This window comes from Bubalus bubalis, chromosome 13 (genome assembly GCF_019923935.1).
Source record: "Bubalus bubalis isolate 160015118507 breed Murrah chromosome 13, NDDB_SH_1, whole genome shotgun sequence".
Classification (NCBI taxonomy): domain Eukaryota; kingdom Metazoa; phylum Chordata; class Mammalia; order Artiodactyla; family Bovidae; genus Bubalus; species Bubalus bubalis.
Genome location: NC_059169.1, coordinates 9436240 through 9464161, shown reverse-complemented (window position 1 = coordinate 9464161; position 27922 = coordinate 9436240). Strand labels below are relative to the sequence as shown.

The following is a 27922-nucleotide window of genomic DNA, read 5'->3' as shown; positions in this document are numbered from 1 at the left end:
ATCCCTGGGGTGGGAAGATCTCCTGGAGAAGGGAAAGGCTACCTACTCCAGTCTTCTGGCCTAGAGACTTCCGTGGACTGGATAGACCACGGGATCGCAAAGAGTTGAACACAACTGAGCGACTTTTACTTTCATGCAGCCATCTGGGCAGCAACCAGGATCCCAGATTCAACCTTCTGGTATATACTCTAAAGGGCTTCCTTTGTGGCTCAGCAATAAAGAATCTTCCCGAAAGGCAGGAGATTCAGGTTCAATCCCTAGATGGGGGAAGTTCCCCTGGAGAAGGAAATGGCAACCCACTCCAGTATTCTTGCCTGGAACATACCATGGACAGAGGAACCTGGTGAGTCCATGGGATTGCAAGAGTTGAATACGACTTAGTGACTAAAACAAATACCCTAAAGAAACTCTTGCACAACTGGACACAAAGTACAGATGTATTTGTTGCAACAGGTAAGAGCAAAATATTGGAAAACCACTAAGTTGTGTCTCCAGGAAGGAAACTGAGAAGCAAATATGGCATGTTCAGCCAATGGACTGCTACTATATGACTATATATATTATATATATCAATGCCTGAATTAACTTTATGTGCATTAAGATTTCAAAAACAATATTTGGTTAAAAACTAAACTGAGCATATATATTCCATTTATTTTGAAAATTGCTGCTCCTAATCATGTGTAAGGAAGGAAAAGTGAAAGTGTTAGTCGCTCAGTTGTGTCCGATTCTTTGTGACCCCATGGACTGTAGCCCACCAGGCTCCTCTGTCCATGGAATTCTCCAGGCAAGAGGCCTGGAGTGGGTTGCCATTCCCTTCTCCAGGGGATCTTCCTGACCCAGGGATCAAAGCCAGGTGTCCTGCATGGCAGGTAGATTCTTTACTATCTGAACCACCAGGAAAGCCCTTGTAAGGAGGGAAACCCATGATCAAACATAACTTGGCCTCAGCAGGGGGTGGAGTTATAGCAGTGAGAGGAGTGTGCGGGCATTCCTTCCAGACAGGGCCAGCCATGCGCTGGAGCAGTGCTCCTCAAACTGAAAATATCATACTGATCTTAAAAACCAAGGGTATAAAAATGTCTGTAGATGGTTTACAACACTATATATTCTAATGAGTATGTATAAACGTGGAAACCCACTGCAGTCCATTGATTTTAAGATGCACATTGGTTTTCACATTTTAACAGTCTGAAATTGGGATGTATCTTGCAATCTATGTGTGTACTTTAACTGTACTTTGTTTATTAATATTACACCAAATATGAGTCTTTTTAAAGTTGATAGATTGAAGATAAAAGGGGAATGGTGGCAGAGGGTGAGATGGTTAGATAGCATCACTGACTCAAGAGACATGATTTTGAGCAAACTCCGGGAGATAGTGGAGGACAGAGGAGCCTGGTGTGCTGCAGTCTATGGGGTTGAAAAGAACTGGACATGAATTAGTGACTGAACAATAACAACAACAAAGTTGATAGTATGCTAAATTTAGTAAACTATGATTTAAAAACTGGAAGATGGGTTCATACAAATTCATCAAAGTCATTGGGAGAATGGGTGTGGGGAAGACCAAAAGAGAGACAAACTTGGGCATAAATGATGCTTTAAACTGATCAATAATACTTTACTTTTACAAATTAAAAACATCTGAAATGACATTTTAGCATTTATTAAGATATAGCTTGAAATGTACATACCATCTTACTTAAGCTTGAAGAAACTCAGGGTTGGTGATCGTTACGATTGTTCTCTTAGACCATGGCTAAAGCACCCTCAAAATACAAGCTCACCTCACATGTACTTGGCAGCCTTGGAAGCTAGATGTACCAGGGTCTTATTACTCTCACTTTCAGATATAACACAACAAACAGATCGGGGAAGTTATCTGATTCTTCTACAGTCATACATCTAGACACTGGCAGAGACAGATACTGAATCTAGAATTTTGGACCTCAAGTCTGCAGTCTTGAACTCCACCATATTTAACAGATCGCCCTCACTGACCTGTGTGTATGTGTGTGTGTGTGTGTGTGTGTGTGTTTGTGCTCAGTCATGTCCGGCTCTTTGTGACCCTATGGATTGCAGTCCACCAGGTTCCTCTGTCCATGGGATTCTCCAGGGGTGTGTGTGTGTGTTCGCACTCAGTCATGTCCGGCTCTTTGTGACCCTATGGACTGCAGTCCACCAGGCTCCTCTGTCCATGGGATTCTCCAGGCAACAACATTGGAGCCAGTTGCCATGCCCTCCTCCAGGCCATCTTCCCGATCCAGGGATGGAATCTGTGTCTCCTGCACTGGCTGGCAGATTCTTTACCACTGTGCTACCTGCTAGACTTTTAAATTTTCAACTTTTTAGAGATTCGAAAAAATTATGAACAAAAGAACAAACACTTTCAATTTTCAGTTTTAAAATTTTTGAAAAATTACAATGAGTGTTTTGGGCAGACACTTAAATCCGTAGAATGAAGGTGTAGAATTAGATACAGGTTTTCAAGCTACGTTCTGTGGATTCCTAAAGGCTTCAGTGAATCTCAGGAGTCCCTGGAAGTCCTTCAGGGTTCCACAATCAAAATCACGTTTTTGGCACAATAAGGAAAATTCAGACTGTCCAAGAAATCTGTTACCAGATTTAATATTTTATTTCACTATATTAGTGATTCCTGTAGAAATCCACTTGAAAAAATTTACTTTGCTAACTAATTTACTAGGCTAGATCATTTTTCTTCCTGCTTACATATTACTGTGTTAGACTCTGACTTAAGAATCAAATCTCTGCATGGCTGACAGCATGAGATTATATTGTTTTAACAGAATAACAATTAGATTATTCCCATACATAGATGATTTCAACCATCTATCCTGAATTTAACCAATAATTAATAGTCTCGAAGGTATTCCATAGTTTTAAAGGAACTTAAACACATTCGTGCATGCTAAGTTGCTTCAATCATGTCCGATTCTTTGCGACCCCATGGACAGGTAGTCCGCCAGGCTCCTCTGTCCATGGGATTCTCCAGGTAAGAATACTGGAGTGGGTTGCCATTTCGTCCTCCAGGGGATCTTCCCAGGGATCCAAACTGTCTTACGTCTCCTGCATTGGCAGGGGGGTTCTTTACCACTAGCGCCACCTGGGAAACCCATTGAAACACACAGTAACTGCTTAACAAAAACTAGCTGAGTGTGTAATTGAATGAATGAATAAATGAATGACACAGGTCCTGAGAAGGAGGATGCAAAGACCTCAGGGCCAAGGGTCTGCCAACACAGGTGCAGCCAGATTTGTCTCTAGAAGCCTGACATCCATTCCTACCACTCAGTGTTCTTTGTGCGTATGTGTGAGAGTATTTTTAAAGTCACCCCAAGTCAAAAAATGCCAATATTATTTCTATGTGATTCCACTCTTTGAGCCCAGGACCTTTCTCCACATCACAATGAATCCTCATACACCTGTGGACGGACATGTCCGTGTTTTTGTTTGTTTGTTTTAAAGATTATTTTTTTGATGTGGACCATTTTTAAAGTCTTTATTGAATTTGTTACAATACTGCTTCTGCTTTATGTTTTTGGTATTTTGGCTCTAAGGCATGCAGGATCTTAGCTCCCCGACCAGGGATTGAACCTGACCCTCTGCATTGGAAGGCAAAATCTCTACCACCGGACCACCAGGGAAGTCCCCAGTCTTTGACTGGGAGGCCTTTGCATATAGCAAATGTGGTGTCTAGTTTAATGTATGTAGTTTGTCCAGCACTTACTTGATTCATAGATTTTAGAATTGGAAGGGGCCTTAGGGATCGCTTGTATCTTATTTTAGTGGCTCTTGGGCAGAGGTCTGATTTGCTGCAGACGTGTTCAGTGACAATGCCAAGTTTCATAATCTAGGGAAGAAGCAATAAATAGTTGCAAGATCATGGGCTTTGAGACCAGGCTGGCCTGGGAATGTTCTGGCTCTAGTGTTTATACTCTTTGAGACACTGGGCAAATTAACTCCTCAGTTTCATCATCTGTAAAGTGGGACTATTATGTAACCTGACTGTCCCAAATATGAGGAATAAAATTATTATAAAGCTTTTGGCCACTCAATAAAGAGTAGCAGTTATTTTTATTTTATATGTTCCTAATGAATGGTAACATTCTGTATCTTTCCCTTGGAACTTTTAGCACAATATGAGAGCTTAAATTTGATTCTTAAATATATACAAATGTATTGTGTGGAGATGTATATCTGGCATTAGAAAGACCTAAGGATTATATCCTTTTAGGATGCAGGCCACATTTCATAATTTTTTTTTCTTTTCTTTTTAATAGACATACATGGAAGAGAAAAATCTGCTTGTGTGACAGGAAAATTTTTCCTGAATTTTGGTATTTAGTTTTTATCATGCCGTTTACAATATTCACAGCCATGTGTTTTATTTTTCCCCATGTGTTTCTTTTAGTCACACAAAGTGCAGTAACACTGAGCTGGTTTCTAATTAACTGACTGCACCCTGAGGTCTCCAGCTTCTGTTTTCAGTTTAATTACAGCTGTGAAGAGGCTGCAACAAAACCAAAGAGAGTGTCTCTACAAGATAAAGAAAAAATAATAATGTAGTTCTGGTTTGATTCTTAGATCACGGAGGGTGTGGATGTTTAGAAATGGGTAAGTCAGTACACGGACTTGGGACTTCCATTTGTTTTGTCTCATTTTCCCTCATGCAAGCCACTTGACTTTGGTGGAGACAGCTTCTGACTTAAATCTGAAATCCAGTTCCTCAAGTAGTTCCTGGATTCATAGACAGTTAGAATGGAAGGGACTCTTCAACAGGACTACTCTACCTTGGTTCTCTGGTTCTGAAACTGACAACAGACCAGGAACCTGTTGATGCTCACCCCATTATGAATTGTCAGACAACTGAAAAGAAATCTGAAACTCACCAGAGTGGCGAAGAGGTGATAGAGGATAAAGTAGATGGCAACCACAGGCGCCCACATGTGTCCCACGGCATTTAGTGTTTGGTCCATGACATCAACCCATCCTTCCTGGGTAAGAATCTGGAACATGGACATGAATGCCTACAGAGGGAAAGAATGGAGGGATTAAACACCAGCCTCGCACTTGCACGCAACTTAAAATTAGGACTTTGACCTCAGTATTATTAATTCAGGAGGGAAAGAAGAGCCTTCATTCAACAGATGAGAAAGAAATAAGAACAAGGATCTTAAAAGTCTGATATCTACCTATTCAATGTGGAAAACTAAAATAATTACCTTGAATTAAAATTAGCCTTGTTGGTGGTAAATACTGCTGAGCAAATTAGAAAAAAACCAGGAAACTTAGCTTGTTGCCTCTATTGCTTTTACCTTTTAGCAAGCTAACTATTTCACGTTTCCAAGGGATTAGTGTAATTTATTTTATTTTTTGCTGTCAAGCACAACTTATTTTTATAGCAAATTACATTCGATTGTCTAAAGGCAAATAAGAATAATAATCTTAATTTTATTTTTATAGAATTCATCTATCAAATCATTTCAGTTATGTTAACACAAGACTCTGAAAAAGAAATATTTCTAAAATGATATAATACTAAGCAACTTCATAAAAATGATCACATTTTTTCATAATTTAAAACATTTTTTTTTCAAAGCAGAGTCAAGATCATGGAAGAAACCCCAAGACCAAAAATAAAGTAAAAGATAAAGTAAAATTGAATTAAATTAAAAAGAGCACTCAACAAAAGCCAACCAAGTTCAAAGACTCATTCTTTCTCTGCAAAGATCTTTGGTTAGTGTCATTCCTATACATTTTTTTCTTATTAAATATATGCTTTTATATCCACCTTTGGTTTATGTTCTCTGTACAATAAACAAGAACTTCTCGAGAACTTATGATGCCGTCTGGGAAAGCTGACAATTGGAATTGAATGGCTCTGAAAGAAACTGCTAGAAGAAAGAGACTTCAAGACAATGCAAGACATAAATCAAATTCTCAAGTATTGGGATTTCAAGAAATAAAGTCCAGGATAATAGACAGATGGACAGAGCCAGATAAGAGTTCTGTTACACTGATAGTATCTTAGAGGCAAAATGGACTCGAAAGATAATCTAACCTGATTCATTCTTTTTGAAGATAAAGAAAGAGAGGCTTAAATCGGGCAATTAGCCCAATGTCACTCTAGCAGTAACAGAAGTAGCACCAGGCATCATGATTTCAAAGCAAGTACTCTTTCCAAATACTGCTTCCTGCCTTCAGTGAAGTCTTGAATCTACTACTTCCCAGACCTAATCACACAGTAAGCTCTTTTGGCAGTTTTCTTTATTAGGGATAATAAACTTTTTTGCAAGTGCAATGTTCAATGCCCAGCACATAGTGGGTCTGTATGAAGAAAGGAACAATGAATTGTTCAATGAATCTCAAACTAGGAGACACGTTTTTCCTCTGAGCCTTAGTCCATGTGTGAAACATTTAACTTCTTGACTTAATTTTTCTATAATCGCATCACCCTACAAAGTGTTCTGTTTATGAAAGCAAGAAGTATGTTGTTACTGGTACTTGAGCACAGCATCAACAAGGACAGTTTAATACTTTCCTTGCCGGGGGTGCCTAAGTGAGTATTAGCTTTAATTCATCTTAAAAATGCTTCAGAGAATTTTTCAACACGTGGTTTAATGTCATAAGTGTGCCAGACCTATCATTGAGGGCAATTCTTTTCCCCCTGTATTTTTTCCTATTGAATATTTATTACATCTGAAGGTAAGGAAAACAAGTTCTGAAGATGATTCACATAAAAATATCAGATTGTAGACTTCTCTGGCAGTCCAGTGGTTAAGATGCCATGCTTCCACTGCAGGGGCACAGGTTCAATCCCTGATTAGAGAACTAAGATCTCACACACAGGAAAAAAAACCAAACAGATTGTTGTTATCTTCTTCAACAGAGATGTCACCAGTGCGAAAGTGTGTGGACATCCAAACAGCTCAACAATGAAAGGGGGGAAAAGTCAAAACATGTACCAAGGCAAAAAGAATTTTCCTGGACATGGATTTCTTTCCCTAAAAATGACAGGGAAACTTGTGATTAAGTCCAGTAGATTCATCCTTGGTACCTAGAGGCCAGAAATTCAGGTGTACCTTTAAGTTTCTTGGGCAGAAACCTACCTAATTTGTTTTCATCTACAGCATGAGCTTTCATGGACACTCAGCCATCGTACATTCAGTGAAGGTTTGGGAACACGGAGTTATGGGTTTATAAATGTTGCTGTGAGATAAGCAATGTGAGCAAGAACATTGGGTTACCCTCTAGTCTTTACAGAGTTCCAGAAGGAGAAAGTCTCATTTCTGCACAGCTCAGCCACCTGCAAGTATGTATTGTGAGATGCTGTGAATTATTATTTCTATACTCTGTTCAACCATATTTACATTTTGCTGTTCAGTCCTCCATGCTTGTTGTACAGTGACAATCAATAGATGGATAGTCAATGAGTTGCCTATGAAAATATTGCTAAGTAATAATGTTATCCTGGTAATGTCCTAGGGTAATACTTCCTTCTCCAGGGCTCCAAATATTATGACACATTTGGTATTAGAAGGTAGATGTTCAAGCATTAGGTGGAGGCCCCTTACTTTTCACTAAGGTTTTAGAATCTGGCCCAGTTTAATTCACTTTATTGGAATCGCGGTGTTCTTATACAATTTTTAGTTTCGTTTTGTTTTGGTTGAGAGTTTCTGATTGTTTTTCACAAGTTCCTTGGGGAAAGAAATATAGACTTTCTTCCTTCTACTTCAAATTGCTTCCAGATTCTCACAGATTTTTACAGATTGTCTGGCATAAATTCCACTTCTCTTCTCTTACAGATGTTCTTACTGGAGGCCTCGATTACCCAGAAACCTTTTTATTCTTTCCTTGGAGTCCTCTTACTACTGTTTTAATTTGGATTAATTACCTCCACAACTGTCAAAGCCTTCTTTTTTCATTTTATTTTATGGAAGTATAGTTGATTTGCAGTGTGTGTTTAAGTTTTGCTGTACAGCAAAGTGATTCAGTTATACATATATATATATATCCTTTCCCATTATGGTATCACAGGATACTGAATATAGTTCCCTGTGCTCTACAGTAGGACCTTGTGTATCCATTCTGTATGTAAGAGTTTGCACCTGCTCATCCCAAGCTCCCAAGCTTCCCCTTGCCCTCCCCTCTACCCCCTGGTTGGAAACGACATGTCTATTCTCCATTTGTGAGTTGGCTTTTGTTTCATAGAAATTGTCGTTTGTGTCGTATTTCAGATTCCGCATAAGTGATATCTTATGGTATTTGTCTTTCTCTTTCTGACTTACTTTGCTTAGTAGGATAATCTCTAGGTCCATCCATGTTGCTGCAAGTGCAAAGCCTTCATTTTAAACTTCCTTATCTAGATCGTTTATTCCCTCCAATACAATGTCAGAAAGGGATCCCAGAAGCTCATGCCCATCATTGGTGGTGGCTTAGGCTCTCAGTTGTGTCTGACTCTTGCAACCCCATGGACTGCAGCCTGCCTGGCATCTCTGGCCATGAGATTTCCCAGGCAAGAATCCTAGAGTCTTCCCAACCCAGGAGCTGGACTCACATCTTGTCTCTTGCATTGGCAGGCGGGTTCTTTACTGCTGAGCCACTTGGGATTCCCATGTCCATCATTAGAATCCTGTTTCAATTTGTCAACTACATTTTCGTCTATGTTTTGTGGTCCCAGTACGAGGAGAATGGTTCGCAGGGAGAGAAGTACTGGCTGAGGCCATGGACAGTTAAGCTTGAAATATTAGGACTCAGATATTTCCCCACTGTGGGTAGATTCTGGAAATTTTTAGTGCTGCCAAAGCCCATCGGCTTCCTTCCACATCACTTGCACCCCACTGACTCCAGGTGAGAACAAAGACAAGTTGATTCTGTTGGTCCTAGTCCTCTGGGTACCAGGAGAGGACAGCTGGTCTCCCCCACGCCTTTCTCCCCAGCTCCTGCTCCCTCCTGATTTCAATTTTATTCTTTTCTCTTCTTCCTTTCACTCTGCTGAACTTTTGTTTATTATGGAAGAGCCTTAGTTTTTAGAAATTATGACCGTTTTGCTTTTACTCACAAGCCTTCTTCCCAACTGGGAAAAATGAAAAATAAAAACATCCAGCATTTTATCTTGCCTTTGGTAAAATGGGGTGAATCAATCACTTCTACACTTGTGGGAGATTCTTGATGTCTTTTCCAGGGCTCCGAGCCTGGAGCCTGAGGCTCCTCAAATTGAGGGAGATGAGCACATATTTTAGGATTTGCTTTTCCAATTTAATTTCTTTTCAACTTCTGGAAAACAGGCTTCGGGCATGAACCTAGAGTGTACTTTCTCTTTCTCTGATCCTTTCTCTCTTTCTCCCTCTCTCTTTCCTAGTAGCTGCTATTCAAAGATAATGGTATGAAATTGTGGTCTTTTCTTTGTGGGGTGACTGCTAGTATCATTTTTTTTCCAGGCTGGTAATGAACTGTTTTATTCATTTCTGCAGGTTTTCGGGACAGAAGATCTGTGATTTTTGCTATTTTACCCCTCACGTCCAATCTTACAGATGTAAATAGGGGTAAGCACTTTGTTTACAATTGCCTCTTCTTTTCTGTGTCTAATGACATAATCACATATTAACCATCCCTGTGCAGGTCAGGCCCTGTTCACTCTGCAGGTGTCTGACTGCAGCTAATTGAATCAGAGATGAGCAGTTAACCTGAGAATGGGCCAGATGCACAGGATGTGATCTGGAACAAACAACCCTGCCGGTCAGGGAAGAGCAAAATCAATCAAAAACATCTCTAATGAATTTCAAGTGGAAGTTACAGGGGAAACTCACACTGTTAGCAGTAGGATCTGGAGGCACATGAATGAAAGGGGATTGGCTCTGCAGTTCGGCAGGAGCAACTTAGGGGTCATGACAAAGTTAGTTGTTGTTCAGTCCCTGAGTCGTGTCTGACTCTTTGCGGCCGCATACACGGTAGGACGCCAGGCCTCCCTGTCCATCACCATCTCCCGGAGCTTACTCAAACTCATGTCCATTGAATCAGTGATGCCATCCAGCCATCTCATCCTCTGTTGTCCCCTTCTCCTCCTGCCTTCAAGCTTTCCCAGCATCAGGGTCTTTTCCAATGAGTTGGCTCTTTCCATGAGGTGGCCAAAGGACTGGAGCTTCAGCTTCAGCATCAGTCTTTCCAATAAATATTCAGGGTTGATTTCCTTTAGGATTGACTGGTTTGAGGGACTAGGGAAGGTGCTAATACTCTTTTTTCAGACTTTTAAAAGTAACAGCTTTGTTGAGATATAGTTCAAATACCATAAAATTCACCTTTTGAAGTAGACAATTAAGGGGTTTCATTTCCTCACAACTAAGGCAAGACTCTCTTCATCATTCCCCCAAAACTATGTACTCATAACAGTCACTCCCCATCACTCCCTTCAGCAGCCTTCACCAACCAGCAGTACCCTTTCTGCCCCCATGGATCTGCCTATTGTGAACCCTTGCTACAAATGGAATAATGCAGTATGAGGTCAGGGTTCTGTATCAGCACTTCGTTACCTTTTATTGCCAAATGATGTTTCATTTGATGGACAGACCACATTTTATCTACTCATCAGTTGATGGGCATTTTGGTTGTTTTCACTTTTTGGCTACTATGTTGCTATGAACATTCATGTAAAGATTTTTGCTGGACATAAAAATTACCTTATACTTAATATAGTTTTACTGCATATTGAAATATATGCAAAACAGGTATTTACTTTAAAAAATCTTGACATTAAAAAATTTAAATGTGGTGAGGAATACAACTCAGGTTATTGACATTCAATTTTCCTTTTACAATATAATTTGCATGTATCTTATCTATCTTTAGCAGGTTTCCAGGACTCTTTCTTTGCAGAAGATGAGCCTTCAAAATGAAATCGGTTTGACAACTTACATAGTAGCGCAACCTTTTTACGGAGGGTGTCCCTGCTGTGTCTTACTACCAGTTAGCCATAAAATAGAAGATCTGCCGTGACAGTATTCATGGAGTGTAAAAGTGATGCCTCCTTTGTTTTAATTGCCTTCATTATTCACCTACTCAGTCTCCTTGTTTCTTTTTTCCCACTGAAATAAAATGCAGAGGAGTTGTATCTTCTGAAAAACCTACCAATCAAGACGGAGGAGTGGGTGGACTTGGATTTGTGTCTCCTGACAACTAAGGCATCTGCCGGACATGGGGTGGGAGGACCTCAACACCCAAGGGGACCCAAGGAATCCTCGAAGGACCAGCAATTGTTTAATTAAATGAGAAATCGTGTTTACAGTGAAAAAACCCACTGATTGCATGATTTAATATTTTGTTGTGTAGTTTCTTTCATTTAAAACTTCTCAACGATTCAAAGTTTCAACAATATTTAAAACGACATCAATATATAGTAAGTGTTGGACCTACCTAATGTTGGAGTTAAATTTCCAAAATGCACACTGGTTGGAAAAATCATGACTGACAAGATCAAGGTCTTACTGAGAGTTAAGGGTTGGGGAAAACCAAGAAAAACGACATTACATGTATTTAAAAGTTGCCCAATGGCTCAATGGTAAAGAATCCACCTGCCAATGCAGGAGACATAAGAGACGTGGGTTTGATCCCTGACTCAGGAAGATCCCCTGGAGGAGGAAATAGCTATCCACTCCAGTATTCTTGCCTGAAATATCCATGGACAGAGGAGCTTGGTGGGCTCCAGTTCATGGGTTGCAAAGAGTCAGACACAACTGATAGACTGCTACAGTACAGCACAATATTTAAAAACCTACAGGAAATGAAAACTCTTTAATTAAGAGTCACCACTTACTGCAACTAAACTAAGTTATCCATAAACATAAATACTATGGATTTGAAATCTGGAGTAAAATCATAGTGGTGGTGGTGATTTAGTTGCTAAGGCATGTCCAATTCTTGCAACCCCACGGACTGTAGCCTTCCAGGCTCCTCTCTCCATGGGATTCTCCACGCAAGAATACTGGAGTGGGTTACCATTAATGCTAAAGCCATTGGAAGTAGCCATTTCTTTATTTCAATTTCACCTTGTCTCATTTATATGGAACTTCATGGCCTATCAATTCAAATACACTTTTTCCAGTCCTGCAAACTCCATCTCCCCTTTTGCCAAACTCTCAGGAAGCATGCTAACTCCTAGGTGAATCTAACTCTCCAGGTCTGCACCACTCCAGCTCCCACACTGGCTCCATATGGAAACAGGCTCCCTTCCACCTTGGCCTGCAAAGAGGCCCCCACACTGCCTAGCCTTGGGCTTTGCAAAACTTCTCATCTGAGCTAAACTTGTCCACCTCATCTCTGTCCTCACTTTTAAGAGACGCCCTCCCCAGAAGGGACAGTCAAATGAGAGCCTCTGTTTAAAACAGAGGCTGAAGAACTTTCCATGGTGGTAGTGGTTGAGAATCTGTCTTACAAAATGTAGGGGACACGGGTTCGATTCCTGGTTGGGGAACGAAGTCCCCACCTGCTGCGGGGCAACTAAGCCCTGGCACCACAACTACAGACAGGGTGCTCTGCAAGGAAAGAGCCCACGAGCTGCAACTAAGACTGGACACAGGCACAATTAAATAAATAAATATTTAAAAATAAAATATAAAATAGAGGCTGAATGGGCAGAGGATAAAGACCTTGGCGCTCCGTGAGTTTCAGGGTAGGGAGGCAAAGTACCAAGTGTTAAGCTCTGCCGTCACAGAGGCTGAGTTTGGATTACATTTTTAAGAAGATATTTCCTTTAGATACATGAAAGTGTGACAGTGATATGACAGCATCATTTTATTTCATCTCGGAGCTAAGTGACTCCAAAGATAACTTCTACCTGTAAGTGTCTACTATTCTGTGTGTGAGTGCGTGTGTGTGTATGCGTGTGTGTGCCTGTGTATGTCTGCCTGTGAGTGTGTGCACTTAGTAGGGTCTGACTTTTTGCAACCCCATGGACTGTAGCCCACCAGGCTCCTCTGTCAATGGAATTTTCCAGGCAAGAATACTGGAGTGGGTTGCTAGTTCCTTCTCCAGGAGGTCTTCCCAATCCAGGGATTGAACCGGCGTCTCTTCCATCTCCTGCATTGGCAGGTGGATTCTTTACCACTAGGGCCATCTGGGAAGCCCATGTCTACTAGTCTACTTTGTCTTAGTTGGTACTGGCAGTAAACTGGAAAACTTTGATTTTATACAATATGCTTTCTAGTCTATTTACTCAGACTATACCTTGACTATAAAAACTATAGAATAAGGTTACGCTAAATGTTTCGACACTATATTTACTATAAGTTGACTTTTAGTGCTGTTGGGACAAGAGAATTTATTGAATAAAAAGTAAAAATCACAGTGCTGCTAAGTGGACTGAAAGTAGGGAGCTAAATAAAATAAGAGCTGGGTGAGCTCTAAGCCATCACATATACTAGAATCTTAAATCGAATATTGGTTGAGTTTTGTTGTAGGGCTTGGAGAGTTTTGAAGAGTTATTAGTGACTTTCAGGTTATAAAACTTTTGAAGTTCTCTCTCTTTATGTACGGACTTCCCTGGTGGCTCAGATAGTAAAGAATCTTCCCCACGATGTGGGAGACCCGGGTTTGATCCCTGGGTCAGGAAGATCTCCTGGAGAAGGCAATGGTTACCCATTCCAGTGTTCCTGCCTGGAGAATTCCATGGACAGAGGAGCCTGGCGGGATAACTGCACAAAGAACTGGACACAACTGAACGACTTTCACTCACTCTCTCTATGCATGAATTCTCTTGGAATTTGAGATCTGTTGACATCAACTACCCTTGCTGTTAATAGAAGCAAAACATTAAAAATGTTAATTTTTTGTGTAAAATGATTATGCCTTATTGCTTGTGACTTAGAAGGAAATAAAGTTGAAACTGGTGGTTTCAATTAATTCTGACTCTCTTTTATGTTGGTAAGAAAGACCAAGCAGTTCTTTTCCTTTTATTTCAAAATGAACCCACATTATTTATTTGGCTTTTACTATTTCTAAAATATGCCTGTTGCCAAGCATTCCATTTAAATGAATTAAAAGGGGGGGGGGGGAGTCTGTTCATTGGTCAAATTTTAGACTACTAGGGAAAAGTCTCGCTGAATCTAGACTAATGTAATTGGCTTTAAATGTCAAAATGAGCTTGAATGTAATTAGAAGCAAAGCAGAAATCAAAATGTTATGCTTATTCCAGCAGCAAATTACTCTAAGTAGAGTCTACACTTAAATATAATTTCAAGAGTGAAAGGAAAGATGGGAGAAACTCATTTGCAAAAACCAGAGCATCTTTTTCTAGTTATGAAAGTGGATCAGGTATACCTGATCATCACTTTTCTTGCAAATGTCCATGCTTGGGTTGACTTCTAATGTATAACAGTGTAACTGACCATGTGGACAAAACCATGGATTTGTACAGCAAGTACAAATTTTTTTCAGGGCAATATTTAAAAACATGAGAAGAGACACTGAACCATGACCAGCATTGATATGGTGCTCAGCAGCCCCCAAGGTCGTTCATTGTCCATTATTTAGAGTGATTTTAACAATGATCTTGTGTTACTCGCTGTACATTTTACAGATGAGGAACTGAAGTATGCAGGCCTTAAATGATTGACTCAGGCTTGCAGGCAGCAAGCGGTGTTGCTGGGTCTTTAGGCTGGAATCTGTGGATTTCAAACTCCTTCTGTGTTTTTGGACATTACAGGTAACAAGACATCTTTAAGATCTAGTCATTGCTGATCTCCTTTCCTTATCTAAGTTGCTAAAACAAACAATATGCTAGACTAAATCATATTTAAAATTATTAGCCTTTGTCAAGTACAGTACTGAGTGTGTATCTGAAACTCTATATTATGCTCAGCTCATTAATGAAAATTAGACATCTCCAGTATTTTTCCTTTTTTGCTAAAATAAGCTTCACTCATTACCATTTTTTCCAAATGAAAAGGACACAACCTTTTCATTTTCGTGAGGATCTAAAATTACAAACTGTCTTTTAATAATAAAAATATTTCAATAATTTCAGACTTAAATGTTAAAGTTTCTATATTAGAAACATTCATCTTAAAGAAAAAAGATGGAGATGAACTGAATGAACTTATATTTTCCCCCTAACAATCTTTTTTGCAGAGTATGATATTTTTAGTTGAAAGGTATATATTTCCCAGCGATTATGTTAAAATAATTCGGAAATGCAACCATCTAGCTGTGAAACAAACAGCTGTGAAAATGAGACCTGGAGATTTATGCAAATAGGAGACTTCTGAATTAATTTCCTTCATAGTACACACTGTCAAGTTTCTTGGAGTATTTATGCCCTATTTCTTAATTAGTGATTTTGCTAATGTCAGTCATATTAAATTTTCATAATGTAAATGATGCATTTCAATGGCAAATACATGCTATAAAATTGCAGATGAAAGTTGATATTTTACTTTGGGTGCAATAGGGATTTAGTAACATACAGAATAGACAGTATTCCTAAGAACAGACGTATGTCTTATTGTGAAATAAAATTGAGGGTTTATTAAGAAAACTGTAACCATGATACCACTGAGTTTACACAGGAATTCCTCAGTGTTTTCCTACTATCTATTTGTATACCTATGCTCAAGAAGAAGGGTTTTCTATTTGGCTTCAAATAGAAAGCAGCATCAATCAGAAAGTACTTATATTTTTGCATACTAAAAAACCCTACATTTTAGAAATGGAGTTTGTCTATTTTTTGCTCTGTTTTAATGGGCTTTGATTTCTTGTTTGTCTTCACTCCAAGTTCACAAATAGAAAGCTTTACTGCAAATTATATTGTCTGCTCTTTTCTATTGCAAACATAAATTTCAAAGTCTTGCTTCTATCTTTTTTTTTTTTTTCTTTTTATTTGGGCATTCCATGTACTATGTGGGATCTTAGTTCCCTGAGCAGGGATCAAACCCATGCCCCCTTCGTTGGAAGTGCAGAGTCTTAACCACTGGATAACCAGAGAAATCCCTTTGCTTCTGTTTGGATAGTGCTTATTTAATACTCTTGGAGAAGGAAATGGCCACTCACTCCAATATTCTTGCCTGGAAAATCCCATGGACAGAGGATCCTGGCAGGTTCCAGTCTATGAGGTCACAAAGAGTCAGACACGACTGACTGACTATTTAACACTCTAATGCCTTGAAAATAAAGTTGATGGATGCTTACCAATAAATATTTAATTGTAAAAAAAATTTAATTGTAATGGCTTGACTTCAATAAAGCTGATTTTATAAGTCATAAACTAAAATTTGTCTTATTATATAACTGAGTCTTATACAATTTGCATATCCCTTATATCTATATCCATATTTTTCTTCAGTTACAATTTACCAGCTATGTTCTTGTCATTTAAAAAAAATGAGATTTTTTTTTTTTTTTACTGATGCATAATTATATGAACACCAAAGAACTGATGCTTTTGAACTGTGGTGTTGGAGAAGACTCTTGCGAGTCCCTTGGACTGCAAAGAGATCCAACCAGTCCATTCTAAAGGAGATCAGTCCTGGGTGTTCTTTGGAAGGAATGATGCTAAAGCTGAAACTGCAGTACTTTGGCCACCTCATGAAAAGAGTTGACTCATTAGAAAAGACTCTGATGCTGGGAGGGATTGGGGGCAGGAGGAGAAGGGGACGACAGAGGATGAGATAGCTGGATGGCATCACCGACTCAATGGATGTGAGTTTGAATGAACTCTGGGAGTTGGTGATGGACAGGGAGGCCTAGCATGCTGCAATTCATGGGGTCGCAAAGAGTCGGACATGACTGAGCGAGTGAACTGAACTGAACTGAATTATAAATTAAGCTTTTGTATCTACCTACCTACCTGTCTCCAAAATCACTGCAGATAATGATTGCAGCTATGAAATTAAAAGATGCTTACTCCTTGGAAGGAAAGTTTTGACCAACCTAGACAGCATATTAAAAAGCAGAGACATGACTTTGTCAACAAAGGTCCGTCTAGTCAAGGCTATGGTTTTTCCAGTGGGCATGTATGGATGTGAGAGAGTTGGACTATAAAGAAAGCTGAGTGCCAAAGAATTGAGGCTTTTGAACTGTGGTGTTGGAGAAGACTCTTGAGAGTCCCTTGGACTGCAAGGAGATCCAACCAGTCCATCCTAAAGGAGATCAGTCCTGGGTGTTCATTGGAGGGATTGATGTTGAAGCTGAAACTCCAATATTTTGGCCACCTCATGCAAAGAGCTGACTCATTGGAAAAGACTCTGATGCTGGGAGGGATTGGGGGCAGGAGGAGAAGGGGATGACAGAGGATGAGATGTTTGGATGGCATCACCGACTCAATGGACATGGGTGTGGGTGGACTCCGGGAGTTGGTGATGGACAGGGAGGCCTGGCATGCTGTGATTCATGGGGTCGCAAAGAGTTGGACACGACTGAGCGACTGAACTGAATCTGCCTCCATTGTTTTAAACCAAGAAACCATTCATTGTACAAAATTTGAAAATACCATAACGTATGAAGAATAAAATAAATTACTTTCAATTAAAATAAAAGGTTGTATATATTTTTTAGAATTTGTTGTCAAACTTGAAAATTCTAACAGTTTTTTCCCCCAGGGATATATATATATATACTGGCAATAAAACTGAATCCAGCTGTAAATATAGTATTGTATTAGGCTTCTTTACTTAATTTTTAGTTATCATCATTTATATCATGCATGACTAACCTCATTAATTATTCTGTAAAAATTGAGCTTTGATAACTATAATATGCCATTATTTCCAAAGTCTACTTAGACATTCTATTATGACATGACTTTAAATTTGCTTTAAAATTTTCACAATGGTGAATAATGCTACAAAGGGCTTTTTTCTTTTTTTTACCTTATCTTATCATGTTTCCTGGACATTAACCTTTTAACACTGATGCATAGAGAAGATGTTGGGAAGGCTGGACAGAGTCCTCTGCAGAAGTAGGCAGTTATACCCAAGAGGTAGGCAGTGGGGCAAGAACGAATCTACACATCATTCATTAAATGGTCCTGTGTTTAGTCCCAGATGTGGAATAGTGAATGGGAAGCTATTACTATTTCAGATTCTGGCAGTAATCTTCTCTGTAATAGAATTTCTTACTTTTTGCATTTTTGTTGAAAGTTGCAAAGGACTGACTAAAAAGAACAGTATAAACCAGAATAGGAACTGATATTCAAACTTTCAGTCTAAAATACAGAAAACTGAATATTTAGTGTCCAGCTAATGCCCCAACCTTTTACTGAGGGACCCTTTTATGTTGGGAGGAGAATGGGACAACAGAAGATGAGATGGTTGGATGGCATCACCAACTCAATGGACATGAGTTTGAGCAAACTCCAGGAGATACTGAAGGACAGGGGAGTCTGGTGGGCTGCAATCCATGGGGTCGCAAAGGGTTGGACACGACTTAGTGACAGAACAACAACAACTGTGATTACTGCTAGGAATTTAGTATTTCATGCTAAGAAGTTAGATTTCCATGCCACTTAAGAACACTAACTGCTATTGCTTGCTGATGCCCTTTTTCATTGTCAGTACGATGTTAACTAGTCTGATACTATTATATCCTTTGACCTTCTCAATAATCCTCTAAAATACTTACTACTGTTCTTTTTTCATTGATGGGAAATTGTACATTTCCACGAGAGAATAGTTGAAATGTCTGACTATAGATTGTATATTTTGTAGGCAAGACTCAACAAAGTATTAAAATATAATCAGCTTTTCATTAGTAAAAACATATGCCCACAGAAGCTCATCTTAACTGGAGGAGACACAGAATATTCCTCATTTATGACTCTCACTGATTTTTGAAAATGGTACAATAGAGTAGGCTGATTATTAAAATAATATTAATGGAACATGGCAACTGCAAGGAAAACTGCAAATAAGACAATTGGTAGAAAACTACCAAAATATGATGAGGAGCAAAAAAAAAAGTTCACCCCAATGAGTATGCTTCTGGGATCAGGGTAGGAACTGAGGATGCTTTATCCAAGGAATGTAATAATTCCTTGTATTGCAGCTCGGCAGTCAGTGATACCAACACATAGCCCCAGGAAAAGGCCATTTCTGTGTGATTCACCCTTTATTTATTTATTATTTTATCACTATGCCACTGATGAATCACCAAAAAATAAATTCAAATAGAAGCCAAAGAAGCTTGTATGCTATAGCAGTATGGAAATAGAGTTAATTTTTCAGTTTTTTTGAGCTATATATTGCATTCAGTTCAGTTCAGTCGCTCAGTCCTGTCCGACTCTTTGTGACCCCATGAATCGCAGCACGCCAGGCCTCCCTGTCAATTTAAACCAAATTGCCAGTCTCTATTGCAGGGCCATGTCCAGATATGGATGACAATTTGGCTTAAAGCCTCAGAAGAGACTGACTTTATGAGATAGTGGAAGATTTGACACAATAATGACCACACAGATAAAATTAAAAAAAAAAAAATCACCTGCCTTACCGCCCTGAAGATGCCAGAAATTCCTCAAGTGATTGTAAATTTTTGTCTTTGGTCAATATAAGTGAGTTTTGTTCAATGAAAAACCTCCTCAGAGAAACAACATTTCTTCCAGTGTAAACTCCCTCAAAATAGCTCTTCCACCATTCTCCAGGAAAAATAAAGAAAGAGTAAACATCTTCAGTGGCTCCCCTGTGTCACCATCTGGACCTCGGAAGGCACCCAATGGTCCGGCTCCAGCCCAACCCTGTAGTTCCTTTCACCCGTCCATCCCCGCCCCGTGATTCTCCACGCCTTGGACTGACTCATGCTGCTTTCCTTACATGGAAAACTTTCATCTAACACCATCACCCAAATCCTCTAGGGGAATCAGATTTACCCCTGATGACAACTCTTCAGAAAGCTTTGCAGTCTTCCTTCCCTGGAAGCAATCTCCCCCTCTCTTATTAAAACAAAATGATATTTGGAAGCACGACCCATAGCCCATAATAATGTTCCTAGGATTTTTAAATACACTCTAGGGTATCTCTGATATTACGTTACAGCCGACTCCATCTGCTTGGGCACATTTCACCTTCTGGCTTGAGTTCTTTCCTGTGTGTCTACTGTGGGGTGAGTTGAGTTCCTTCATAAATCTCATCTCTGCTGTAAGTGAAAGTTAGTACCTTTGGGCATGCGTGGGCAAGGCATAGCTCCATCCCATGGAGGATGCTGTCTGAATTATAAACCACAACAAAAGAGGCACATGATCTCTTTAGTCTTCATTGTGGGTGGGTGGATGCCTGCAATATTTGCGGGAAACTTTTGGTATGCAGCAGATGAAAGTGAAAGTGTTAGTCGCTCAGTCATGTCCGACTCTTTGCAACCCCACGGACTGTAGCCTGCCAGGCTCCTCAGTCCATGGAATTCTCCAGGCAAGTATACTGGAGTGGGTTGCTATTTTCTACTCCAGGGGATCTTCCTGACCCAGGGATCAAACCCAGGCGTCCTGCATTGTGGGCAGATTCTTCACCATCTGGGCCACTAGGGAAGCTGACGCAGCAGATGAGGGGAGTATAAATATGAGGATATAAGAATCAAAGTGGACATAATAGCTGTAATGCAAACAAATGCAAAGAGATGTATAAATAGGAGGATATAAGAATCAGATGGAGGTAATATCTGTAATGCAGACAAATGCAAAGACACGTGAGGCTGCAGATGGGGAAGACAGGCCTGAGGAAGCCTGGCCTCAGGCCGTGCCTAGAAAAAAAAAGTTACAGCTGTCTGTCGAAAGACAGTCCAAAAACTGGCTCTCTTTTTTTTCCTGGTCTCAAAAATTTATTACTGAAATTCCGTCTCTGATCACACATGTGAAAAAGTGATGTAAAAACCACAGGGAATTCTAGATGACACACAGCAAACATCCTATAAAAGGCTTAGTTAGGACCCCAGGGGGACTTCCCTGGGGGTCCAGAGGCTGAGACTCCACATTCTCAATGCAGGGGGACTGGGTTCAATCCCCAGTTGGGGAACTAGATTCCACATGCTGCAACTAAAGATCTTGCTGTCTGCAATTAACACCCGGCACAGTCAAATTAATTAAGTTGAAAAAACGCCTCCAGGAATATAATGGAAATCCCAGGACCAAGAAGTAACAGGTAGCTGGAGTCTAGAAAAGGCACCTTCCCTATGGGGTTTATAAGCTCTGCTAGGCTTTGGTTTTTAACATCTTGTCAGGCACAAGGGGGGCAAAGTCACAGACTCCTGAAAGGTGAAGACTGCTGAGCTTAATATTTATTCGGCTTCACTGGAAGTTGACCAGAAGAAAATTCAATGCCAAAAGGAGGTGAAAAGGGAGCACGTGTGACCTTGACCTGGGCGAGGAATTGTATGACGATACAGCTGGCACTACAAACCACGGGGAATGGACAGACCAGCCAAGAAACAATTCTGTGACGATGCGTCAGACAAACAGAAATGAGATCGCTCCCTATCTCACAGCAGCCACACAAATCAATTCAGATTAAAGGAAGAGCTAAGTGTTTAAATGTCCTGAATAGTCATTGGAAGGACTGATGCTGAAGCTAAAGCTCCAATACTTTGGCCACCTGATGCAAAAAACTGACTCACTGGAAAAGACCCTGATGCTGGGAAAGATTGAGGACAGGAGGAGAAGGGGACGACAGAGGATGAGATGGTTGGATGGTATCATCGACTGGATGGGCATGAGTTTAAGCAAGTTCCAGGAGTTGGTGATGGACAGGGAAGCCGGGTGTGCTGCAGTCCATGGGGTCACAAAGAGTCAAACACGACTGAGCGACTGAACTGACTGAAATGTTTAAAGCAAAACAAAGCCTGACAAGACCAACTGCTGATGAACTGTGAAGTTGAGAACATTCCCAGATATTGCTGATGCCAGATAAATTGGTGAAAGTACTCTGGAATGCAAGTTTGTCACTATTAAAGTGGATGATACCTTTGTTCTAAGACCCAGAAATTCTATTCTTAGCTACTGCTGCTGCTGCTTAGTCGCTTCAGTTGTGTTCGATTCTGTGCAACCCTATGGACTGCAGCCTGCCAGGCTCCTCTGTCCATGCGGATTCTCTAGGCAAGAGTACTAGAGTGGGTTGCCATGCCCTCCTCCAGGGGAATCTTCATGACCCAGGGATCAAACCCAGGTCTCCTGCACTGTAGGCAGATTCTTTACTGCCGAGCCACCAGGGAAGCCCCATTCTTCACTACATACCCTTAAAATATTTTCACATGTGCAGAGTTCACGTGGGTATGAGCTAACATGCAACGTGCAGAGCAGCAGCACTATTTGGAGTCACAAAATACCAGAAACAAACATCTCAAACCTGCAAGCATGAGTTTTCTATTTCTCTGTAATAAATGACCACAAATTTAGTGGCTCACTCAACACTCACTGATTATCTCACAGTTTCCGTAGGTCAGAGGTGTGGTGCTGAGTAATGTAATGTGTGTGTGCTCAGTCGAATCCGAATCTTTGTGGCCCCATGGACTGTAGCACACCAGGCTCCTCTGTCCATGGGATGCTCCAGGCAAGAATACTGGAGCAGGTTGCCATTTCCTGCTGTAGGGGATCTTCCTGATCCTGGGATTAAACCCGAGTCTCCTGCATTGGCAGGTAGGTTCTTTACTACTAGTGCTACCTGGGAAGCCCCTCAAGACTCTCTAGTTGTGGAACATGGGCTTAGTTGCTCTGCAGCATGTGGGATCTTAGTTCCCTTACCAGGGATTGAACCCACATCCCCTGAGTTGCAAGGCAGATTCTTAACCACTGGACCACCAGGGAAATCCCAAGAAGTGTGGGCAGGATTTAATTGGGTTCTCTGCTCAGAGTCTCAGAGGCTGAAATCAGGGTGTAAGTTGGGCTGTGCTCATCTGGAACTTGGGGGTCTTCTGCCCTCGCTCAGGTTGTTATCAGAATTCCTTTCCTGTGGATGTAGGCTTGAGGATCCTGCTTTCTTGCTCAGAGCCTCTAGAAGCCACTCTCAGGTTCCAGCCACACGGCCCTTCACAACATGGGAGTTTACTTCTCCAAAGCCAGCTGGAGACCCTCTCCTGCTTTGAATCACCCTCTTCAGGAAGGACCCAGTGCCTGGGATGAGGTCAGGCCCACCCAAGATAACCTCCTTTTTGACTAACTTCAGTTCAGTCCCTAGTAACTTGTTCACAGGGGCGAAAGCCTGTCATATTCACAAGTCCTGCCCAAACCCAATGAGAAGAGATTATGAAGAGAGTCAGGTCTCTTGATGGACCATTTTAGAATTCACCTGCCACACAAAAGAATGGGGAAATTAACTGTGCACAGCCTCTATGAATATTACACTATATATGTGTGTGTGTGTGTGTGTGTGTGTGTATACATGTGTCTACACATACATATATGTTTTTGTTGTTGTCATTGTTCAGTCACTAAGCCATCCGACTGTTGCCTGACTCTTTGTGAGCCCGTGGATTGCAGCATGCCAGTCCTCCTCTGTCCTTCACTGTCTCCCAGAGTTTGCTCAATTTCACATCCATTGAGTCAGTGATGCTATCTAAACATCTCATCCTCTGTTGTCCCCTTCTCCTTTTGCCTTCCATCTTTCCCAGCATCATATGATGCAATGTAGAGTTGCATATTATACCCCAAGAGAAATACATAAAATATAGCTACATTGTGTACTCATTCGTATTGGTAAATCTCACAGAGTGCTGAGCCAAAAAAGCAATTAGCAGGAGAAACGGTCCAGTATTAGGACACATAAGGCAGATTTAAATCACACGAAAAGGCAGGTGAGTCTCAGTTGATGCCTATACGTGCGTTAAAAGTGTACAGGGATGAACAAACATCAAGTTCAGAAAAGTGGTTCACTATGGGAAAGGGGGGACAGAGATGAGGGGATGGGGCTCCAGGACTTCAGATCCATTGCTAACCTGCTTTTTTTTAATAAGATGATTTATTGATTTATTTTTGTGGTCACTCCACGAAGCATGTGGGATCTTAGTTCCCCAACCAGGGATCGAACACACACGCCCTGGACTGGAAGCTTGGAGGTCTTACCCACTGGACCATCAGTGAAGTCCCATTAATCTGCTTTTTAAACTGCATATGGCCACAGAAGAATACATCTTATTATTCTCTATATACCTTTGCATGCCTCTAATAGATCATGAAAAAAATGAAACAATACATGGAAGACTGTAAAACAATAGAAACAAAAATTAATAAAGATTTCAGCAATATCAGTTGAACTAATTATCCCTTTGAACATAAACCCCAAATGTATGAAAAATGTAGTCAAATCCTACATCTTGCAAATGTTGAAAAAAAATAAAGGGACAAGTTCTTTCTTAAAATTTCTCAAAAATTCTTTCAATGCAACTAAAAGCATGATTAGCCATTCTGGTGGTGAAAGGAAACAGGAAAATTAATTTGTAATTAAGTGTTTAAGAGTAGTTACTTTTTATATTGTATAACTCCTTTGGACATGATTTTATAAGTGAAAATTCAATAGAGCAAGTAATTAGCATTTAGAGAATGTGAATTAAGAAAACTTATATCAAATAAATAATATTAAAATTCAAGTTCCTGGGGAGAATGGATACACACACATATACATATATATGGCTAAGTCCCTTTGCTATTCATCTGAAACTATCACAACATTGTTAATCAGCTATACTCCAATACAAAATAAAGTGTTAAAAAAAAGAAAGCTGGATGATTATTCTCATTCAAATGTAATTTGCAATTGAATTAAATTTGGGGTCTGACTTAGAAAAAAAATTCAATTACCTGTGTTATGGAGGGTAGTGTATTATTATTTATGAATAAAAACTAGGCCTACTTACTATTATTTTAGTAGGAAATTAAAAGGAATAAAGATATCGATCTGGTTAAAGATCTACAGTGGATGTTTATTCCAAGTATTTATTATTATTTTGATTTTGATTTTTTGTTCATCATGGGGTTTCTTTGCATCGATTTTGACTTTTACTTATTTTTTTGGCCACGCCCTGTAGCATTCGAGATCTTAGCTCCCCAACCAGGGATCGAACCCATGCTTCCTACAGTGGAAGTGTGGAGTCTCAACCACGGGGCTGCCAGTGAAGTCCCTATTGCAAGTATTTTAGCAACATACTAAAGTTGCTTTGTATACTAAGTGGAAGGATAAACAGAACAAAACCGTAGTCACTCCATTGCTGCTCTGCAAATAGGTTCATCAGTACCATCTCTCTAGATTCCACATGTACACATTCATATACAATAACTTTGCTTTTCTGTTTTTGAGTTATTTCACTTTGTATAATAGGCTCTCGGCAGGCACAGGGAGGGAAGGAGAGGGTGGGCTGAATGAAGAGTGGCGTGGAAACATATACATTACCGTATGTAAAAGAGGTAGCCAGTGGGATTTGCTGTATGCCCCAGGGAGCTCAAGGGAGGGCTCTGTGGTGACCTAGAGGGGTGGGATGGGGTGGGAGGTGGCAGGGAAGTTCAGGAGGGAGGGCACCTATGTATATCTATGGTTGATTCATGTTGATGTACGGCAGAAACACAATATTGTAAAGAAATTATCTTCCAATTAAAAACAAATAAAATTTTTTAAAAAAGAAAAAAAAAACTGTAGTGAAACTGTGCACAGAAGCTTCGGTCAGGCAACCACAAGAAAACGCCAATTCTTTTTGTCTTTGCTACAGAAAGATGGGTGGCAACCTGCCTAGAGCAAGCTGTCTCCTGACCTGTATGGGTTGTTCCTTCGTGAAAAGCTAATCTAATCGTTCTTATAATATAACCTATTAGTCCCAACAAAGGAGGAACAGCGGGATACTGCCTCACAGCAGGACTTAATCTCGTTATTTCTACTTAGCAAAGTGTCTGCTCGGTCCAAATTAGAAGAGAAAGTTATTGGCTTGAGATGACAAAGTTGTTTTATTAAATTGCATCAATATGTCATTCTCTCTTTTCTCACTGGAATCATTTAGGCTCCTCTCCATATCCAGGGTTTCTGCTGAGGCTCCACCGGCTGTTTCCCCTCTCTCTGCTTTCCAATGCTACACATCCCATGACACAGTGGTTTTTGTTTTTTAAGACTTCTCTATTTATTTGTCTGTGCCAGGTCTGAGTTGCAGCATGCGGGATCTTCAGTTGCGGCATGTGCAATTCTTAGCGGGGGTATGTGGGATTTAGTTCCCTGACCAGGTATCAAACCCGGGCTCCCTACTTGAGGAGCATGGAGTCTTAGCCACTGGACCCAACACAGTGTTAATAAGTGCTCTGGGAGGTGTCAGGAGGGAAGATCACAGTGCTGTCAAGATACTTGTAATATAAGTAGAGGAAAAGAGACTTCGCATGCGTTTTGACAGCATGCGACAGAAGGAACCATAAAAAGAGGGAAAGCGAGAGTCCAGTATGTGCCAGGCCCTATGCTGGCTTCCTGGCAGGTCCCATTTGAGCATCTTGGAAAGAAGCTTGGGCCCAGCTGCTGCTAGGAGAGAAAATAGACACCAGACCCCATCCTTCCCTGCATCTATCTACATCCCCTATTTGCACAAGACATACAGGAGCTTTGGAGGCAGAGAGGAAAGAGAGAAATCTTCTTCAGGTTTTGGGGCTGAGCATTATCGTAGTTTCTGTGGCTGTCCCCCAGTATCCATTTCTTCCCCCTATGATGAATCCAAGACAATCACTTAGACTCCAGCCATCATGCAGTGATTTGTTCAGTAGTGACCAAGTGACCCAATCCTGCTGATGAGAGATAAGAGCTTGTTTGTAGGGTAGGGCATGGAGGTTGTGGGGGAGAAGGTACTGGAAAAGGTGACCTTGCTTCTAAGGAGGAGGCCTGAGCGGAGACGATGTCCTTCTTCTTAGAGATTTTATCATGAAGCCCAGAAATGGTGCATCCATTTTGTTCACACAAAGATATCACACAGAGAAGGAAACTACATTGGTTTGCTAGGGTTGCTGGTACCTACAACTAGGTGGTTTCAAACAATGGGAATGTATTCTCATAGTTCTGGAGGCTATGGCAGTCAGAAATCAAGCTGTTGGCAAGACCACACTTCCTCTGAAGCCTCCCTCGGAAGGGTTTCCCTTGCCTCTTCTGCTTTGGGCTCTTGCTAGCAATCCTTGGGGCTCCCTGGCTTGTAGATGCCCTGCCAGTCACATGGCCACCTTCCCCATGTGCTTCTTCACATCGTCTTCTCTCCGTGTGTGTCTGTGTGGGTGTCAAATGCTCCCCTTTGTATGGAATGTCGGCCATATTGGATCAGAGTTCACCCTAAGGATCTTGTTTTAACCTGATCACTTCTATTTCCAGATAAGGCCACATTTTTTGGATCCTGGGGGGTTAGAACTTCAGCATGTCTTTAGGGGCACGTAAGTCAACTCATGACAACACCTGAGAGAATTTCCGTGGAAGATTCAGAGTCCTGGCTTCCTAAAGTCTACCTAATCTCTTGAATTTTGTGACATGAATTTCCTAATTGTTTAAGTCAGTTGGAGTCAATTTTCTACTACTGGCAGCCAAAGCATTCTGAAAGAATCATGCTAACACTGCTGATGGGAGAAGGGTGAGGGGCATGATGGAGGCTAAGGGGGTTCCCAGACCTGTGGACAACAGTGAAGAAGGAATCTGACCTGCTGAGCTAATAAGGCATGGGAGGATCAGAAAGGTTTGCTTTGGTCCAGCATCATTATTCATTCTTCATTCAAACATCTATTCACCAGCTACCCTGTGGCAATGGTTGTGCTGAACATGGAGGATTTAAATGAGCAAGATGGACACCATCAGGATGGACTTCCCTGGTGGTCCACCGGTTAAAACTCTGAGCTTCCACCGCAGGGACTATGGGTTCGATTTCTGGTTGGAGAACTAAGATTTCACATGCCTCACAGCATTAAAAAAAAAAAAAAAAAAAAAAGACAGACACATCTCTGCCT

General features: G+C 40.7%; 1 protein-coding gene and 1 long non-coding RNA gene across 7 annotated transcripts in view; one reads left to right on the top strand and one right to left on the bottom strand.

Annotated features, from left to right (window-relative positions):
* NALCN (sodium leak channel, non-selective) overlaps positions 1-27922 on the bottom strand; it is a 303051-nt gene that overhangs the window by 128729 nt on the left and 146400 nt on the right. For 5 of the 6 annotated variants that reach the window (XM_045162542.1, XM_045162541.1, XM_045162544.1 and 2 more), the window contains 2 exons: positions 4914-5051; positions 3752-3874 (listed from right to left, as the gene is read on the bottom strand). In XM_045162542.1, the coding sequence (XP_045018477.1) occupies positions 3752-3874; positions 4914-5051 (261 nt within the window). The remainder of the gene's footprint in view (positions 1-3751; positions 3875-4913; positions 5052-27922) is intronic. The other variant, XM_045162543.1, reaches the window with a different exon arrangement.
* On the top strand, positions 7280-11005 carry LOC123328954. Its single transcript, XR_006543983.1, has 3 exons — positions 7280-7336; positions 9498-9569; positions 10870-11005. It is a non-coding gene; the product is annotated as an uncharacterized LOC123328954 (long non-coding RNA).